Below are 14,401 nucleotides of genomic sequence, written 5' to 3'. Positions count from 1 at the left end.
CATGTATTGTAACCTACACTTAAATTAAAATATTAGAATACGTTACACTCTTTATCAATTAATAAAAAATACAATAAAAATAAAAATACAATGGGAGATAAGATTAAAACATTTTAATGAGAAAAAAATAAGGTATACTTGCCTTTTTTTCTATATTTAAAGTTAATATTTAATTTAATATAATATTTTTTTTAAATCAATTTGATCTTAATAATGTAGAATACCAAACATTGATTTGCACACATGATTGAATAAGTTATAGGATTTGAAAAATGAGAAAATAAGGAAGAGAGATGTGACGGAGACACTGACTGTGGTGGACTTAAGGGTAGTGACGACTATGATAATGGAGTCATAGAATTTCTTGAATCCTTGCTTAATTGATTGAAGCATCACTTATAAATTTTTGTTAAGGTGTGATGGTTTGATTATTTCACATTGACCATTGATATCAGAAGGTGATAATATAGAATAAATTTTATTTTAATAATTAATTTTATAAAATTGAAAAAGTATATAAATTTATTTATTAAGATAATGTCAGAGTTATATTAGACAATATATTATAAAAATATTTGTTAGGATTATTATATTACTTCTATTGTATTTTTATCATATCTTTGTTAAATTGTAAATAATTTCACATTTATATATTTATTTATGTATATAGATAAATATTTAAAACAGAAAAATGGATTGATAAAGTTGATAATATATTAATATTATTAGTTTGAAATAACCTAATTTGGTACAATTAAAATAATCACTCAAATCTTATAAATAAACTGACACTTGTATGTATATTTTGTTTATTAATTACTTACTTGTTACATTATCATTATTATACACCACATCCTCATTTTATTAATTAATTAGTTAATTATGCATTCATTACACTATTAATATTATATAATGATTTTAGGGGTCAAACGTTTTTAGATATACCTGGACCCACCATGTTCTAGTACCAGTAAAATAATGTCAATAACATATATAGACATAAAAGAACATATTGAAAACAAATTGGGTTATACAAGATCACCACACCCCTTGTAAAAAAGCATAGTTATATATAAACAAAGTGCAACTACTAGTTATCATTCCACAAATATTTTTCATTTTGATATTTTTATCTCTAATAACTATTTATCATTATTGACATAGTGTACTTGTGTTGGAAACTTTAGAGAAAAAAAACTTTTTAAAAATATTGTTTAGTAAAATAAAATAACATTAACTGTTTTTCTTAATTATCACAATAATTAGTTAAATTTATTTGCATTTAAGTTAGAAAAAAATATAGGGATTCTTGGTATGTAATATTTTTTTTATGCCAGTGGTTTTAATTTTGTAAAAGAAGTCACAGCATTTTTAGGAACACATTATTTATGATAGAAGATTATTAGGTATGTAAATCAACATAGTTATTCATCAATTATTCAAACTTGTAAATGTCTAATTTCATTTGGATAACTAACAAAATGCATATCAAAATCTAAATAAAAAACAATAATTAATAAACAATACAAAAAAGAGAAAATAAAAAATAGAAAAAAAAATATGGACAAGAACTAGAAGGAGATCGATACAGGAAAATGTTTGGAATTTGATAGAAAAAATATTTTATTTTCAGTTATGATTAACTTTGTAACAAAAAGTTAAGAGTAATAAATTCAAAAATAATATTTAGTAAGCCTTTATATAACTCAGTATTAATAAATAATAAATTTAATCCCACTATTAAAGTCACATCGGAAAAAAAAAATTATGCAAACAAGTGTTACAAACCTAAAAACTTAAATTATCATTTTTATCTACAAATACTCTTAATTGTGTTAAGGATACGAGGAAAAAAATATTAAATAAACACCACTATGATTTACACAAATTAATTTAAGTACATAAAAAAAATAAAAGTCATGATAATAATCAAAATGTCACTACAATTTATGCTTTGCTACTATCATTAAAAGACCATCTATGTGGTCCTTTGTATTACCTTCATTATGATGAGTTGGTTCTTGCCATTTTGATTCAAATACAGTGTTATTCAACATCTCTACCAAGTACAACTATACAACATTCATCCCATGTTATTGTCACAACTATTGTTATGGGTAATTTTTAATAAAAAAAAACTTTAATAATAAATTATGTGTGGATTTATTTATTAATTTAAAAAATATTAATATCATTTCAAATAATTAAAAAAAAGTTTTTATTGAAAACTATATTCCATTAACATTAATCAGGTTTATTGATCGAGAGTAGAATATTAACATGTTGGATAAAATATTTTAAAAAAAATTAATTACTATTTTTTATAACTCCCTTAAAGAAGGATAAGAGGAGAGTAGGGGACTGTTTTTTTTTTTTTTTCAAAATAAAATCCAATACATTAATATTAAAGGGGTAAAAGAACTTTATAATAAATTTAGTAATGTGAAAGTAGATAAATTCTTCCTACACACTATGGGAAGGACTACACCACTCATGTGTTTTATTTTTATTTTCTTTCTCGTCCAATTTACATTTTCTCAACCATTGAGTTTTTTTATATTTTACTTGTTTTCCTTCTCTAGGTTTTTCTTCACTTCAAGTCTACTTTTTTCATTTTCTAGGTTTTTTTTTCCCACTTATCCTATATTTATGCTAAGATTTTAGTTAGGAATTGTTCAATCGACCGATAGGTCTTTTATTCAAAATGTTGTACAAATTGTCTATGTTTTTTCTTCACTTCACGTTTTCTCTTTCTCATTCTTTGGATTTCTCTGTGTTTTCGTGCTTTCCCACTTATCTTATACCTGTGCTATGGTTTTTACTAAGAATGATTCAATCGTCTGCTAGGTCATTTATCCAAAATGTGGTACAAAATATCTAGGTTTTTTCTTAACTTCACTTTTACGTTTTCTCTTTCTCGTTCTTTGGGTTTCTCTATTTTCCTGCTTTCCCACTTATCCTATATTTGTGCTATGCTTTTTGCAATAAATGGTTTCACTACTTTTACCCATAATGTTGTACAAAGTGTCTATGTTTGTTCTTCTAATAGATGCTTTTAACAATTTTTTGATACTTTTGTTAAAGCTTTTTTCGACATGGGTTTCTTTGAGTTATTGTAATGTTACGATGACACATGTTACTTTGTTTTATTTTTTATATAATTATTATTCTAAAATTATATAATAGTAAATTTCCATATATATTATTATACATATTATTTGTTATTATTTTAAAAACATTTAAAAATAATAAATTTATATAATAAATATATTATTTTTTTAAATTAAATCACATGTGTTGCAACATGGTCTATCCGTTTGTCATGATCTATCCGTGATCTTTTATATTTTTTTGTCAATTTGATTTATAGGTATACCATTTCCAATTATCATTCTTTCATCTATTTTTGTCTTTCACTAACTATTTTCATCTCTTATTATATGCATGATTTGATATTGTGCTTTGAAATGATATTATGACTATATTTAAAAAATTATAATTTATTTTTAAATTATGATTTTATTTAAATAAACCAAGTCCTTTGCATAGGCAAAGTACTAGTATTGTTTTATTCTTAATGAGAGTTACACCATCTATTCTGTTATTTTGCTTATTTTTGTGTTGGAGAGCACTTCCACACTTATTTGTTGAAGATTAGATTGGTATTGTCACCCTACTTAGGTTCTAGAAGTTGATAAAACATATTTCACTTTTGAGTTGTTGTATTTTGGATTGGGTAATTTATAAAATTTTCAAATTACATCATTTGGAAGATATTATGTTTTATAAATAAATTTTCGACTGCATAATCCATAACATATTTTGATATTTAGAAGTACTTTTTAGATTATGAAATTCAAAATATATTTAGAAAAAAATAACATATTTCAGCTTGTGCAATCTAAGTGATATATTTTGGAATACAAAAATATGTATTTTGGATTATACAATCTAAAATATAAAAATAACAAATATTAACATTCAATTTTGTAATCCAAAAATATGGATTCTACATTATGGAATTAAAAAAAATGAGAGGGTAGTTTTGATATTTTCTAAAGTATGGGGTGTAAAAGGAAAACACGAGGGTGCAGGAAGAATTTGGCCTAAAGGTAAGTTGAAGAGTTATATAGGAGTACTTCTTCCTGCACCTCCATACGTTATTCTGTCACCCCCATAATTTTTGTATTAAAAAAAATTCATGCTGTAATATTATGGATTATGTAATCTAGAAGTCTTTTTTCAAATTTGTAATTAGCTTCCAGATTATATAATCCGGAAGCCTTTTTTCAGATGCGTCATAAGTTTTTGAATTACATAATTTCAGAGTCTGTGGTTAGTTTTCGGATTACATAATCTAGAAATATTTTCTAATATAAAATTAGTTTTTGAATTACATAATCCAGAAATATTTTATAATATAAAATTAGTTTTTGGATTACATAATTCAAAACTATATCCAGATTATGTAATCCAAAATACCATTTTTAAAAAATATATTATGGATTACATAATCGAAAGTTATTTTCGAATCTGAGATTAACTTTCAGATTATTTAATCCGAAATACATATATATATTTTTTTAAATTGTTATAAATCTACAGAAGTAACACAAGAAGAATAAAAAAATATTTCCATGTTTTGTATGGGGTGACACAATAACATATGGAGGTACAGGAAGAAGCAGTCGTAATATAGGTCCAACTGTGAAGCCCACATACAGAAGATAAAACACTGGCCCAATAATCCCAACGGCTAGTAATTATAAAACGGCTACTCTCTTTTACAAATTTTTCTTCCACCTTTCTTTTCTCGTTTCGTTTTCCTTTCACTTTCTATCGTTGAAGCACTCATTGCTGTTGTGCTTTCCCACTCTGTTAAATTGGCTCTCTTTCTTTCTTTCGCCTTCACACCCTTCAACTAGAAGGAAGAAGAGGAAGTGGGGTTCTCTTCTGTTGAAGAATTTAATCTTGTTCATCTGGTTAAGAAAGTTCTTGTCACCATGCTGTTTGAAAGAGGCTCGCCGGCGAGGTGCTTCGTGACGCCGCCGCCGCCGTCTCCATGGAAGACCATAAGTTCACGCTCTCCCAGTGTGCCATTTTCAGAGAGAAAGAAATCACCGAACTCTGCGAATAAAAGTGATATTTTTCATATAATTCACAAGGTTCCTTCTGGGGACTCACCTTATGTCAAAGCCAAGCAAGTTCAGGTAACATATTTTTTTCTTCTTTTTGTTGTTGTTGAATTTGGATGCTACTTCTTCTGGGGGTACGTGCTGTTCTTGCTTGTTCCTTCACTTCTTGGTCCTGAGGTGTTTTTGGCGGGAAAGAAAGTTTTTGTACCATTTATTTTCTTTTGTTTCTTTGGTGTTTTCTTTTTTGTTAATGAATATGATGGAATTCGAGGGTCTAAGTAATTAAGACTCACAGTGTTTTTCCAGTGTAAAGGGATTCATTGGTTTGTTTTCTTTCTTTCATTGGTTTTGTGTAGTGACTTTCAATCTGATTTTTCATTTTCAGTTAGTAGATAAGGATCCGGGAAGAGCAATTTCCTTGTTTTGGGCCGCCATCAATGCTGGAGATCGTGTTGAAAGTGCTTTGAAGGATATGGCCTTGGTGATGAAGCAACTGAATAGGTCAGATGAGGCAATTGAAGCTATCAGATCTTTCCGTCATCTTTGTCCTTCGGATTCTCAGGATTCTCTTGACAACATTTTGGTTGAACTGTTTAAGGTAAAAGCTGGTGGATCCTCTTTTATTTGTGGTTGCTTTTTGTGTAGTTAACTGAACCAAACTTTAAACCGCTTGTGTATGTTGGTACAATCTTGAATAGTGGGGGTAAGACTGTTGGTGTATGTATGTTGTTAAACCTCACATAGTGGGATGAGATTACTGTTGTTGACTTGTTGGATGTATGTTGGTACACCTTAACTAGTGGAATAAGTCAATTATTGTCGTGTGTATATTGATACACTAGTGGAATATGATGACTGTTGTCGTATGCTTTTACGTATGTTGGTACACCTCAACACCTAGTTAGACTCAAGACTATAATTGTTGTGTGTATGTTGTTGATACAGAGGTCGGGCAGGGTTGATGAGGAGATCTCTATGCTTCATCACAAGTTGAAGCTAATTGAAGATGGCATAACCTTTGTGGGAAGGACTACAAAGCAAGCAAGGTCTCAAGGGAAGAAGATTCAAATAACTGCTGAGCAAGAGATATCGAGGTTTTTCTTTTACATCCGTGCTCTTTTGTCATTTTACATCAAGTTTATGGACCTTGTACCTTTACTTGACTTTGAATTTCTCTCTATTCATGTAGGATACTGGGCAACTTGGCCTGGGCTTACTTGCAAAAAGAAGACTATAAAACTGCTGAAGAACATTACCGGTGAGCTTTTTAAGATGCAATAAAAAATGGACTTTATATTTTGTCTTTTTTACTTTGAAGAGAAAAGTAACAGTTCCTTATTTGGTTTTACAGTAGAGCATTGTCTTTTGAGGTTGATAGGAACAAGCAGTGCAATTTGGCAATATGTTTGATGCATATGAACAAGATCAAAGAAGCAAAGTTTCTACTCCAGGCAGTACGCACAGCTACAAAAAATAGAAAGATGGACGAGTCGTTTGTTAAATCATTTGAACGCGCTTCTCAGATGCTAGTTGAGATAGAGACATCATCATCAGAGAATGCATCATTTTCAATGACGACGAGTTTGCCTCAGTGCTCTTCACTAGGCTTTGAGAACTCAGTTAGAAAGAGCTCTGATAGAGTTAAGAGGACAGAAAACCAGTCTGACAAATCTGAGGGGGATGTATCTCATGCCAGGAGGAGATTGTACCAATCCCCTGATCCTGGTAGAAGACACCTGAATCTGTATGTTCCCACAAAGCCGAAAAGATGTTCATGGGGCTTTAACAATGGATATCGAAGGGGAGATTTCCATTCAGATTCTAAACCTTCATCTGGGACTCCTCCTAATGAAAAGCATGTCACAAGGACGCTAAATTTAAGAGAAAGTGGTTTGTCTTCACCTGCCAATGAAAAGTGGAGGACAAGTACACTGGAAGATCCTGCTATTCGAAAGAATAAAGATACAAAAGTAATAATCTCTGATTTGTTGCACACTTTGAATACAGAAGCAGTTGTGGAGTTTACTGAGAAGGAGAAATCTGCTGCAGGAGACAGTAGCCATAGATCTATTATGTCAGAATCACATGCCATGGTTGAGAATGGTACCGATGACTTTGCTTCAGGAAATGGAAAACCACACGAGAAGAAGAGTTGGGCAGACATAGTAGAAGAAGAACAAAACGAAGAGAATGACTTCTTTAGTGGATATATCAATTTTGATGGTGAGAATGGTGCAGAAGTGTTTAATGATGAAAATGAAGACTCCAACATAATGTATCAAAGTCCTTGGCCACAGAATCAGCCTGAATGGTCAAGCAAAAAGCTTGAATCATTGGAACAGAAAGATGGATACCATCCATCTGGGAGTGTCATTTTGTCAAGGAATCCAACAGCAAGGCGTTCTCTGTGTTTCAACCCGGAACTGAGTTCAGAATCAGCCTATGCCATTCGCACATCAAAATCACCAAAAAAAGCTTCAAACTTGGAAAACCGGGACACATTAGTAGGGGAGAAGAAGCTACCAAGGAAGAGCAGGTTACAAGTGTTTCAGGATATTACTCTTTTCCCTGAAACCCCACGATTTGCCTAAGATTTATTTGTCTCTACACAAGTATCCTTATGGATGGAGAAGGATCACATTGTTAAGAGTTATTGGTTTAATTACAGGATCATGGATCACATTTATTGAAAGAATTTGTCCATCAATGTAGCTAATTCTTTCATTCAAATAATGTTTTATTTGTAATAAGTTCTGTAAATCCATGTTCATCTGCCAGAATTCTGTAAAATAGTTGCCTCTGGTATTGAAACTGGAAGAGAGTGCCTATTTCTGGTACACTCAAAGATTGTTCTTCAATTTTCTAGTTTCATTACAGACACTATGCACTGCTCCTTCTACAATCAATTGAAAAAAATTGTGCTTCTCTTTACACTCAGATCGTTCTTCAATTGTCTAGTTTCATTACAGACATTATGAACTGCTCTTTCTACAATCAATAGAAAAAAATTGTGCTTCTCTTTGTTCCTATATTATATATTAGGATTTGTAAAATATTTTCATGCTTTCCCTAACTTCAAAATAGTTTCTTTCTCTAGTGGTGCATTGTGAAACTGGAAGAATGACTACTTCTGGTACACTTCAATATTTGCTTGCTTTTCAATTGGAGTTCATCATTACTAATAATTATGCACTGATCCTTCTCACGATCAATGAAAGAAAAGTAGTATGCATTGATCTACATTCTCTGAAAAACCACTTTTTTTATACCTTTTATAATGCCCATTACCAGTAAGAACAGAACCATGCAATTTTGATAATTTCAGTATCTTTTTCATTGTCTGTAGTGGTTTCTTATTTTTTTAAGTGAAAGTTTAAAAATATTTACAGTGTAAAAAACATTAGAAATCATTCCACCATAATTTTTTAAATTATATTTAAAGTGATTTTTGTTAATTAATAATATAATTTTTCCTAGTGTTCTTATAGTGTTTTAGAAACAATTAACTTTCTTCTTCTCCATTCAGTCTCTCGAATTTTAAGTGACGTCTTGGACTTATGAGTTGTGGATCAACTTGAACTTGTTTAAACTTGTAATTGTCGTACCTTATAATTATTGAATATATTTTAAGCGTTTGAGTCTATTTATTAACTTTTAACAAAATATTTTCTTATTTCATTATTTATTTATTTTAGTTTAACTTTTATTATGTTAACAATGTTTCAGCCCATTTAATTAGTCAGTACACAATGTATTAAAATTAAACCCTTAGAATAACTATTATAACATTAAAAAATTTAATTGTATATTCATTCATAATTGAATAACAAAATAATTGTTTATACTATCAGTATATTTTTTTTAGATATTCTTTTGATTTTCGTATAAAAATAAAATTCACACAATCTTTTTTATTTTTCTAAACTTTTCAAGTGATGACAAATACTAAAATTTCTGTAATCAATACTTAAAAAATCATCACTAAAACACCAATCATTCTAATTAGTTTAAAACTTAAAAAATCATCACTAAAATCAAGAATCACTCATAACCTTAAACGGAAGCGAAGACACAAGCGAACATAGCAGAGTGGTCTCTCTCACTCAGTCCAACTCCGACCACAAACAATTCAACAACGTTGTTTCCACCACCATGGAATCTGCGCTTACAGCTTCTAACTGGAACCGTTCTCTGATTCGAATCCAAAACACTAGGCCGCGCTTCGGTACCACGCGCCCCACTGTAATACGGTGTTGTATCAACTCGTTTCATTTGTCCAAACTCACTCCCTCTGAGCTTCAGAGCCTCAAGAGCCGACCCCGCATAGATTTCTCTTCAATTTTCAATGTGGTGAGTAATGGGTTATCCTCTTTCCCTTTCCTTTCAGATGGGTCACTCTAATTTTTTTTCCTTTTCTTGCCCCTTTTCAGGTTAACCCCATTGTCGATGATGTTCACAAAAGAGGGGACGTTGCAGTTAAAGAGTTCGCCTCTTCTTCTTTGAATGTCATCTATGATCTTGTTCTTGTTTGTGTGTGCTTTGTTAACTTCTTTGCTTATGTAACTTCACCTTTGTGTTTTGTAGGTATACTTCAAAGTTTGACAAAGTTGAACTTGAGAAGATTGTTGAGGCTGTCTCGGAGCTCCCTGACCCTGTGGTATGTTTGTTTCAATATGCATACCTTGTCAGGGCATGTTTGAATTGAAAAAGAAAAGTTTTTGTTTTCATTATTTTTCTTTTACTTTTAATTATGAAAATCTCGCCTTATTGTATTTCTTGTTTTCAACTATTTGTATAGAAAATTGTGAAAACACTGTCAACCAATTAGAAATTGTCATTCATGACAAGTTTATTGAGTTTTTGTAAAAACTACTTTAGAACTCTACCTAGATTGGTTGACAGCACTAAACTCTCTCAGTGCATAGGAATTGATCTTTAACTATTTCAAATACAATTTTTTGGAAAGAAATGAACAAAGCAAAAACAGAAAGTCTCTCGGTGCATAGGAATTGATCTTCAACTATTTCTCAGTTTTTTGGTTGAAGATGTGCCTTTTATTACTATCCACTTTCTGTTTTAGTGATGTTGGTTTGGGGCAATTATTATATTCTTGGTTTTGTTCCTTTTGTTTTGCAGCTTGATCCTCCCATTAAGGAAGCTTTTGATGTTGCCTACGACAATATTTATGCATTTCATTCTGCTCAGAAGTCACCTGAGAAAAGTGTTGAGAACATGAAGGTATGTCTATGCTCTTGCTTATAGGCTGGCTAGGTTGGGTGGACAACCAGGGGCTTAATGTTTCAAGGCTGCATTGACACTGAGCATAATTAAACTTATTCTTGTGTGTTATTGAGTCAAAATATGAAATATCCGGCGTTATGATCTAGTTAATGTAGCTAAGTCTTGCTGCATTATCTAGGAATAGTTAAATAATACTAGTACTGGAAAGATAAAATGGATATATTATCTTTTTCAGTTGTGATTATGTACTTTTTCTGTCCTTTGTAAATCTCTATTCTTTGATTTTTAAAAAAAAAATTATTATGTCATTTCATTTGGTTATTATGCCTACTTGTTTGTTTGTTCTTGTGTTCTTATTATTACCCAATTTATGTGAATCTTGAGTTTTCTGAAAATCCCAGGGAGTCCTATGCAAAAGAGTTGCAAGAAGTATTAACTCCGTGGGTCTTTATGTTCCAGGGGGAACTGCTGTATTACCTTCAACAGCTTTGATGCTTGCAGTTGTAAGTTGAATAATATTCAGTACCTCTTATGTCTTTCCATATTGTATAGTTTTGATATTGTGTACTTGATATTTATCTTGCCCGATTTAGCTGATGGTTAATTATTTTGTATACCAGCCTGCACAAATTGCAGGATGTAAAACTGTCGTTCTTGCAAATCCTCCAACTCGGGATGGCACTACATGCAAGGTGTTTATCTATTTTGTATGGAAGTTGTCGTTATGATGTTCTTCTTGCTCTGACCAATGTTTTTTCTTCAGGAGGTATTGTATTGTGCAAAGAAGGCTGGGGTAACTCACATTCTCAAAGCTGGAGGAGCACAGGTTTGAAACATGATAATATAAGATAACATTTATCTGGTTTTGTCATCTGAATCTATTATCGTGATATTTATCTTTATTCTATATGTTTGTATCATTCTTTATAAATTAAACCGTGATTCATATGCCATTTCTCTTCATTGTAGGCCATATCTGCTATGGCTTGGGGAACAGAAACTTGTCCAAAGGTGGCTAGCCTCTTTTTGACCCATCTTTGTTGTTTGCTTCTCCATGATAGTTAATGGATTCAACTGTATCTCTTATTATTTGTTTTCTCTGTATTAGTAATTTAGTATATCATGTTCAAATAGCATTTCTGTTCATGATTTTATATAGTGAAACTCATTCCATGATAGATTATCAAACTTATCATAACACCCCTTTAATAGATTATGTAATCTTGTGACTAAACTGTACTTAAAATGCAACTAAAAAAAACTTTATACTTTTTTGATAATTTTAATTTTAATTGTGAATGTGATGAAATTTGCAGGTTGAAAAGGTTTTTGGCCCTGGAAACCAATATGTCACTGCTGCAAAAATGATACTTCAAGTAACCATGTTTATATTACATTAAAATATACGATCTGTTTTCACTATTACATTTCGTTTGTTTAATCTTAAATCTTCTTCATTTTTTTACGTTTTGAAAGTCTTCTGCAGAACAGTGAAGCCATGATTTCAATTGACATGCCGGCTGGCCCATCTGAAGTTTTGGTCATTGCAGACAAGCATGCAGTTCCTTCTCATGTAGCTGCTGATTTGCTCTCGCAGGTTTAATAAGTTTTAAAATAACTCCTATTTTCTTTACTTGCAAAACATTATTCACCAATTCTCATTCATTATGGAAATTTGTAATATTTCTTTGTCATTAGCTTAGGAACAAAATTCATGTTCTAGTATAATTTGTACATTATTATAAAAACTTTTATTTCTAGTTTCTACATCATGATGTTAGTTTTTCAAAATTCAATATAGAGAGTGAACTCATAATACCTGTGACATATAGGAACTAATAATTAATTGAAACCGTATCTGGAAAACAACCAAATTTATAAACTAAGGAGATGGGGTATTGAAGCATTTGTTTGTTTGTTAAGAATCTGATTATGATTTAGGGTTCTCTTAGTCGCCATTGAAGGTACAAATACACTACACTAGAGTATAAATATGGAATACTTTTTCTTCAATTAAGGCTAAATCTGCAAAAACTTAAAAGCATACATAAACCCCAAATGACAGTACCTCCTTAAACAAGACCCAAAACCTGCAAAAAATCCAGCACTGATTAGAGACAGTATATTAAAAGTTAATATAATGTTCAAAATCTCAAACAAGCATGCTTCTCCATCATACTGCCAAGATATGACTTGAGGTTGATAAATCATCCCTTTTTGCCTGCATGCATACTTGAAGATGATTCATAACCTTTTAAGCTTCTTGTATACTGCCTACGTATATACTTCTAATTACAATTTTCAGGCTGAGCATGGCCCAGATAGTCAGGTTGTTCTTGTGATTTCTGGAGATGGCGTGGATCTGAATGCTATACAGGAGGAACTCAGCAAGCAGTGCCAGAGTCTTCCTAGAGACAAGTTTGCCTCAAAAGCTCTGAGCCACAGTTTTATTGTCTATGCGCGTGATATGCTTGAGGTCAGTCCTGTTATCTTGTTTCTTTCTTGACCTACTAAAAGCAGAGTGACTTGATTTGGATTAAGAAGTATCAAGGTAGAGAGAGAGAACAATTTCTTCGGAATAACTACACCAGGCTGTTAGGTTTACGTGCCTGTATTTACACATTGCACAGCCAGTGTGATTATGCATAATATTGATTATACTTGTGTTGAGGAGCGATATAAGCTAGTCAAATTATCTTATAAACCCTACAGTGGTTTCCCAAACACACTCTTATTGTCAAGAGAAAATCAAGAGAAGAATAAGAAAGATGACTCCACCCCAAAAATACAAAATAACTTATTATGCACCTCTTTAAATGTTAAGATGATCTCTTGATATGTCATAACTTTCTCTGAATTATATCTTCAATTATTTTTCAATCAACTAATAATTTATAATTATGTTCTGAATCTCCTCTCACGTGTTATGTCTCAATTCACCTATAACATTATTGTTGGATTTTCAAAAGTAAAAGTTAGCTTAACATCTTTCAGGCTATCAATTTCTCAAACTTATATGCACCCGAGCATCTAATTATCAACGTGAAGGATGCAGAGAAGTGGGAGAGTTTTATTGAGAATGCAGGTATGCCTATGGATTTTCCTTTTGTTGCTTCTTTTTTATTGCGGATGATGGGCTTTTATTCCTTGTAAAAGTTACTCGTGTCTGCAATCTTAGAGGGTCAACTTCCTTTTTGATAACCTTATTCTGTATCCTTCTGAGGGCATGACAATTCAAGAATCCTAGATCTAAATGTTTGTCACTGCCTCTGTAGGTTCTGTTTTTTTAGGGCCTTGGACTCCTGAGAGTGTTGGTGATTATGCAAGCGGCACAAACCATGTCCTTCCTACTTATGGGTATGCAAGAATGTATGGTGGTGTGTCATTGGACTCCTTCATGAAGTACATAACTGTGCAGTCTCTCACAGAGGAGGGTCTAAGAAAACTTGGGCCATATGTAGCTACCATGGCTGAAGTTGAAGGCCTTGAAGCCCACAAGCGAGCAGTTACCTTGAGACTTCAGGACATAGAAGCCAAGAAGGTTTCAAGATGAGATGAATCCATTATTCTCTTTATCTCTTGTAAGCTACAACTTAGTTTTGCAAAGTCTAGGGCAATTTGCAAGATGAGATTACCTAGATTTAATTGGTATTAATAGCTTGAGGTTATCATTTCAAGTTCATGTAACTATTGTTGGATTCATGTTACAGATACGACTGCCTAATTAGGCTATCTTAGTTTTGATCAATCAATAAATGCATCCTATGCATTTGCTGGACTATACTTTATTTTTTTTTTATAACCTTGCTCGACTGTAATTGTTATCCATGGCTAATAAAGTATTAGTTTCATGGAAAACTTGTAAAGAGAGAAACCTCTAAGTAAAGAGTGAAGAGAAATATTGTAAGACTAAGGAAAATGATTTCTTAATGAGTGTCTTTAATACATATTAGAACATGTTACCATTTATTAGATTTTTTATTACAGAAAACTTAAAATTTGTACGATTTTATATGTTAATATGA

The 14,401-nt window shown here is 31.4% G+C and overlaps 2 protein-coding genes across 2 annotated transcripts; both read left to right on the top strand.

The window, feature by feature from the left end:
* The first annotated feature begins 4,798 nt into the window (after positions 1-4,798).
* LOC137832014 (protein POLLENLESS 3) lies at positions 4,799-8,072 on the top strand. The gene is made up of 5 exons (XM_068639964.1): positions 4,799-5,210; positions 5,521-5,733; positions 6,081-6,229; positions 6,325-6,393; positions 6,487-8,072. The coding sequence occupies exons 1-5, from the start codon at positions 5,004-5,006 to the stop codon at positions 7,724-7,726; spliced, it is 1,878 nt and encodes a 625-aa protein (XP_068496065.1). The 5' UTR covers positions 4,799-5,003; the 3' UTR covers positions 7,727-8,072.
* Positions 8,073-9,166: 1,094 nt separating this feature from the next.
* LOC137832013 (histidinol dehydrogenase, chloroplastic-like) lies at positions 9,167-14,157 on the top strand. Its single transcript, XM_068639963.1, has 13 exons — positions 9,167-9,485; positions 9,566-9,618; positions 9,720-9,792; positions 10,272-10,373; positions 10,778-10,879; positions 10,997-11,068; positions 11,140-11,202; positions 11,346-11,387; positions 11,693-11,752; positions 11,863-11,973; positions 12,682-12,852; positions 13,371-13,461; positions 13,652-14,157. Exons 1-13 carry the CDS (start codon positions 9,288-9,290, stop codon positions 13,927-13,929), a joined length of 1,416 nt encoding a protein of 471 aa, XP_068496064.1. The 5' UTR covers positions 9,167-9,287; the 3' UTR covers positions 13,930-14,157.
* The last annotated feature ends 244 nt before the right edge of the window (positions 14,158-14,401 follow it).

The sequence above is a fragment of the Phaseolus vulgaris genome, chromosome 6 (genome assembly GCF_000499845.2).
Source record: "Phaseolus vulgaris cultivar G19833 chromosome 6, P. vulgaris v2.0, whole genome shotgun sequence".
Lineage (NCBI taxonomy): Eukaryota > Viridiplantae > Streptophyta > Magnoliopsida > Fabales > Fabaceae > Phaseolus > Phaseolus vulgaris.
Note: the sequence above shows the minus strand (reverse complement) of the source record. Positions and strands in the feature narration are given on the sequence as shown.

Excerpts from the sequence above, each read along its gene's own strand:
- LOC137832014 (XM_068639964.1), top strand. The coding sequence starts at position 5,004 with ATGCTGTTTGAAAGAGGCTCGCCGGCGAGGTGCTTCGTGACGCCGCCG. Across the intron at positions 5,211-5,520 it reads TCAAAGCCAAGCAAGTTCAG|TTAGTAGATAAGGATCCGGG; the intron begins GTAACATATTTT and ends TTTCATTTTCAG. Across the intron at positions 5,734-6,080 it reads TTTTGGTTGAACTGTTTAAG|AGGTCGGGCAGGGTTGATGA; the intron begins GTAAAAGCTGGT and ends TTGTTGATACAG.
- LOC137832013 (XM_068639963.1), top strand. The coding sequence starts at position 9,288 with ATGGAATCTGCGCTTACAGCTTCTAACTGGAACCGTTCTCTGATTCGA. Across the intron at positions 11,753-11,862 it reads CTGCAAAAATGATACTTCAA|AACAGTGAAGCCATGATTTC; the intron begins GTAACCATGTTT and ends AGTCTTCTGCAG. Across the intron at positions 12,853-13,370 it reads ATGCGCGTGATATGCTTGAG|GCTATCAATTTCTCAAACTT; the intron begins GTCAGTCCTGTT and ends AACATCTTTCAG.